This window comes from Pygoscelis adeliae, unplaced genomic scaffold, assembly GCF_000699105.1.
Source record: "Pygoscelis adeliae isolate BGI_AS28 unplaced genomic scaffold, ASM69910v1 Scaffold34, whole genome shotgun sequence".
Taxonomy (NCBI): domain Eukaryota; kingdom Metazoa; phylum Chordata; class Aves; order Sphenisciformes; family Spheniscidae; genus Pygoscelis; species Pygoscelis adeliae.
The window spans coordinates 2,490,186-2,495,052 of NW_008824658.1; the positions used below are offsets into that span (position 1 = coordinate 2,490,186).

The following is a 4,867-nucleotide window of genomic DNA, read 5'->3' on the forward strand; positions in this document are numbered from 1 at the left end:
AATACTCCGTTAGACCTCTCTCCACCAATTTACATTTCCACAATACATATGGTAACAGGCAAGCCGGACTCCTCCTGGTTTTAAGCTCCACATACAAATCTTCCCTGTTCAATTAGAGCAAACCTATGCTGCCAGCTACCACCACCGACTGCCACATCAGCAAGGACTAAACCTGCCCAGAGGAGCTTCTGATCTAGAAAACAGATTTTCTAGGGTCTGGAAGAGTCAATATGTTGGACCAGATTCATCTGCTGGCTGCCGTGACAGTCCTGGGAGTCCTGGAGCAAGGTAGGGACCATCGGATGCACATGCCCAAATACTTGCTGGGTCAGCCTACTGCACCTCCACTGATTTCCTTTCACTTCCATATTTCATTTCTGTTGTTGCACTGGCACTTCCCCGCTTTTCAGACAGTGGACTGATGTCTTGTCTGGGTTTTGAAACGTATTCAACAAAAGGAGTGCCTGGGAAGCCCTTCCTCTGAACTGACCTCCCTCCCCAGTTCAGAAATTTCTTGGTAGATCTTCTCCTCAGCAAACATGTAGAATTTCTTTCTTTGAAAAATGGGTTTGCAGCAGTTCCTGAGGTTCGTGTAGACGTTAGCATACAAAGAGCACTGCGGTGCGGAAAGGTGGAAGAACGGGCCGTGGTGGGCCACACGGAACATCTCCCAGCCGTGGTTCCACATTGCACGATAATTTAATTCGGTGTCTGGGCGGCTTATCTGTGGCATCATTTCCCTCCCTACTCAGCTATCAGGATTTAGAAGGGGAAAAAATTAAAGACTGAAAAAACCTTAAAATTGGCAGTTACAAAGTGCATCTGAACTGTGCAGCAATTTCTATAGATAACAGATGATCTATTAATTACACAAGAGAGAAAGCAGATATCCGCTGGTGGTGCGTGAGTGCATGCTCCTCGCTTCACTGTTGCACCGGGTCATTCCTTTTCCTTGTCTGAAATGTATCTGGGATTTTCATCCCGCTTTCTCTGCTATGCGGGGGTGCAAGGTTAGGAGGAGACCACAGATCTTTTGCCCCTACTTCTGGCGGTCTCCTGGCCCCACCGTGCCCAGCAGAGGCCTGACCACTGCCACTTTTCTCTCTTTTGCTACAGCCTACTTCTTCCTGCAGGTGATCTATGCTAGAAGGGCGTTTGGCATTTCTCCTCCAAAGATCTCAGGCCCACCTGAATTCGAGAGGATCTTTCGAGCACAGTAAGAAACTCCTCTTATAAGATGCTTGCCAGATCTCATGTCTAATGGCTCTGCCCCTGCCCTGCTTCGCCATTCGTTTCTCAGGACTGTAGTTCAGCAGTAACTCGCCTCCCTCGGGGTTGAGTTAATGGGCTTAAGAGTCAGCATCAGGACTGGGTTGGCTCAGGAGTCCTAAACACACCAGCCATTGCTGATATAGAAATCACACAGGACTCTCTGCTGTAGGGTGAAAGGCTGCTAAAGACATAGTTGTTGGTGCCTGAGATTTAGGCTGGTTTTAGCCAAGCAGTGTCAAAGCCTCAGGTGGCTTCAGCCCTGCTCTGAACCCCGCTGGCTGGGAAGGACAAGCTCCCAGAGAGATCTCAGCTGGGGCTGGGATGGGGATAGCCACAATCCGGCATCTCTGCCATGACTTCTGAGCTAGGGCTGCAGAGGGGAGGGAGGCAGAGGGGGAGGAAGCTTTCCCTTTTGCTGTAGCTGAGCACTGAAACGAAAGCAACCGGGCAGCAGGAGCAGGATCCCCTCAGCCATCCCCTTCTCTGCTCCTTTGCCAGCCTAGACTCAGCCTCATCCAGCATCTCTTGGTCCTACTTTGTCTTTGGGGAGACAGGGCATGGCATACGAACAATCCAAACAGCTAAGTGCTCCCTCCCGCTCCTGCACAAAACCTGGCCTTACCTGCTTAAGAGGCACTTCATCCTGCACGTGTCTGCAGCCTGCTGGGGCAGACCTTCCTTGCGGCTTTGGGCTTTGGGGCTTTTACAGCAGGGTTTAAGCTGCAGCACTTGGGAAGGGGCAGTGGGGGTGGTTCACGGAGCCTTTCTGTGCACGGTCTGACCGTGTAATCTAAGTAATCTTTTATTTAATTTCTTGTGCCCTGGAGACCCAGTTCCCTCCACTGTTTAATGGAGGTGGGACGGGAACTGTGGGGAAAGGTGCAAGCCTGGATGTTTTTATGGTGACATCAGCGCTAAAAAGCAACAGCCTCCAGCCTCTGGAACCTGCTAACGGAAGCGAAAAAGGAAGATCTTCCTCCTTTCCCTTGTTTATGACCTTCCTCTTTCCTGCCAGGGTGAACTCCTCCGAATATTTTCCCATTTTCCTGGCACTTCTGTGGCAGGCTGGACTCTTCTTCCATCAAGGTGAGAACAGACCGTGACCTGGTTTGTCACTGGATCTGTTTCCCTGAGTGCCGGCTCAGTCCTCAGGTCCTGCTCACCTTCTGAACAATAAATTAGGCAGTAATTCTGTCTCTGATGGGAGGGTAGAGCCAGAGGGCACAGAGCCTCTATTCCTTCACTTTGGGCTACCTGCTTGACTCAAAGTAGCTCTAAAAAGCCTTTGGAGATGGTCACTGTGATCTCTCTCAACTGCAGGTCTGGCTGCAGCCTTGGGTCTGCTCTATCTCTATGCCCGCTACTGCTACTTTATGGGTTACAGGGCATCGTCCTCAGAAAGGTAAATGCCTCTGCCAGCCTGGAGTACGTGGTAACCCCCCCTGGGGGTTTGCATTTGGGAACATAAAGTGCTTTGGGGAAGCTTGGGACTCCCTCTGGCTCCTTCGGGGTCCCTGCATGACTGAGCCTTGCCAAGCTCTCCCTGGGGCATAATGTGGGCATGGGTACGGGGCTGGGGCCAGAAACACAGATACAGGGCAAGGCTGGAGCTGCCCTGAGCCCTTGCAGGGGTATGTGTGCTCCCTCGAGGCAGGAGCCAGGCATGGGACCCCACGCAGGGGACAGGGGACAGCCAGGGGCTGCCTTTCCACCCCCCTTCTCCAGGGAGGAAGGGACCGTTCCCGGTGAGAGCAGCGATGCTCACCCTCAGCAGGCTCCCTCTCTCCTGCCAGGCTCGCCCCGATATACTTTAGCACTGGAGTTCTCTGGATTCTCATTGCAGCGTCAGCCCTGGGCATCTTGCATTTCTTCCTCTCTCACTACGTGGGGCTGAACATCCTCCAGCTTCTCACCGCGTGACCTGCTCCTCTGTCCCTCACCAGCGTCCTCGCCTTCGAGTCCTGCTGCCTCCTGCCCGTGGTAACAGACTGGCTGTACCTAGTGCAGCACAAGCAACAAATCCACCCTCACCTGAGTTCTTAACACCTCCCTCCCCACTGCCCAGCACCAGCACAAACTGCTGAGCTCTTCAGGAGGCATTTTTTCCCCCACGGCACTCTTTGTGCCAAGTGATCCATATCTGGCAGTTCCATCATGCCTGATGCAGAAACAACAACGCTCCAAAACAAGGAGAATTTTAGGAAAACCGGACACATAAAAGCAAACTCATCTCAGCCTGAGCTTCCCAGTGAGCTGCCCCAGGGAATCGCCATGTGTTCCCCTTCCTCCAGCGGCTCTGCCTTCAGCCCAGGCACCGAACACGAGTTCATGCCAGTTTTCCAAGGCCCACACCTAAGAAAGGCATTTGTTTGAAGCCAGATGTGGGCCGAGGTATAAGAAAAGAGGAGAGTGATAAACAGGAGCAGCCACCAACATGTGCAAAAATCTATTAGTGCCCTCGTAATGGTTATTAGCCCTTGCCTGTGGGCGATATTGTAAGTCAGACTGCGCAAACTCATAACCACTACTGCATGTATAACTTTGAATACTGCTGAGCGACAATGTGCACAAATAAAAAGGCACTGAGCTCGCTGTGCTGGGTGTCTCCTTGTGGGTCTGCAATTAGCAGAGAACAAAAACACGAGTGTTTGAGCACAAGGCGGCTGCCTGGGTTTCCCTGCTGTGCAGTGAAACGCAGCCTGCGACACTACGTCCCGCGGGAGGAGAGCTCCGAGTAGGGAGAAGCTGATTTTCAGAGGTGCCGAGCTCCTGGATTGGGGGCTGAGCCGCTCAGCACCGAACAGTGGTCCCCACTGGGTGGTTTGGCTGGTGCTCAGGTCCCCCTTCGGCATTGGCCCCCCTGCGGCAGGAAGGGCTGGATTTTCATGGGAGCTGAGCGTTCACAACACCGATGCTTTTGGCCATCGGTCCGCTCGTGTTAGCGACACAGCTCATAAAACACCAGCAGTGCTCCGTGCCGTTGTCACGGGGGGGACTTCACACCAAACCCAGAGAGTGAAAATAACCGCATTAACATGCTGCCAGTCTAACTACATTTTAAAGCCCGCCGTCCTCCCCTCCCTTCCCCAGCAGTTTGCATATCTAGATTGTAAGAACAAAAGGCAGGGGGGGTTTGGAAGAAGTGATTAATTTTTCACAGTTTCATTTTCTTCCCTGCATTTTAAATTGGTTTATCCAGCAAAGCCCCCAGTCCATTTCCCTTTTGGGCTCTCCTGCCTTGGAGTCATGCTGCCACGTTGAAGTTGGCAAACACTGCAGGGGAAGGCTTAAATCCAAACAAAAATAACAGTACAGCACTTGCCTCTGCAAAGCATTCAGTGCAGCAGGGCCCATCCTCACAGGAACCCCCGGGTGTCACAGCAAGATAAACACCAAATAAGTAACTTTTTTTCTAGCAGCTTTGGTAATACACTTTGGAAAAGGCTGAGTGTCATTTAACCCCGTGTGCTGGTTGTGGCTGGGATGGAGTTAATTTTCTCCATAGTAGCTAGTATGGGGCTGTGTTTTGGATTGGTGCTGGAAACAGTGTTGATAACACAGGGGTGTTTTTGTTACTGCTGAGCAGTGCTGACAC

The 4,867-nt window shown here is 52.0% G+C and overlaps 1 protein-coding gene across 1 annotated transcript; it reads left to right on the forward strand.

The window, feature by feature from the left end:
• The first annotated feature begins 230 nt into the window (after positions 1 to 230).
• LOC103915754 (leukotriene C4 synthase-like) lies at positions 231 to 3,419 on the forward strand. The gene is made up of 5 exons (XM_009322661.1): positions 231 to 288; positions 1,117 to 1,216; positions 2,288 to 2,358; positions 2,593 to 2,674; positions 3,066 to 3,419. Exons 1-5 carry the CDS (start codon positions 231 to 233, stop codon positions 3,190 to 3,192), a joined length of 438 nt encoding a protein of 145 aa, XP_009320936.1. The 3' UTR covers positions 3,193 to 3,419.
• The last annotated feature ends 1,448 nt before the right edge of the window (positions 3,420 to 4,867 follow it).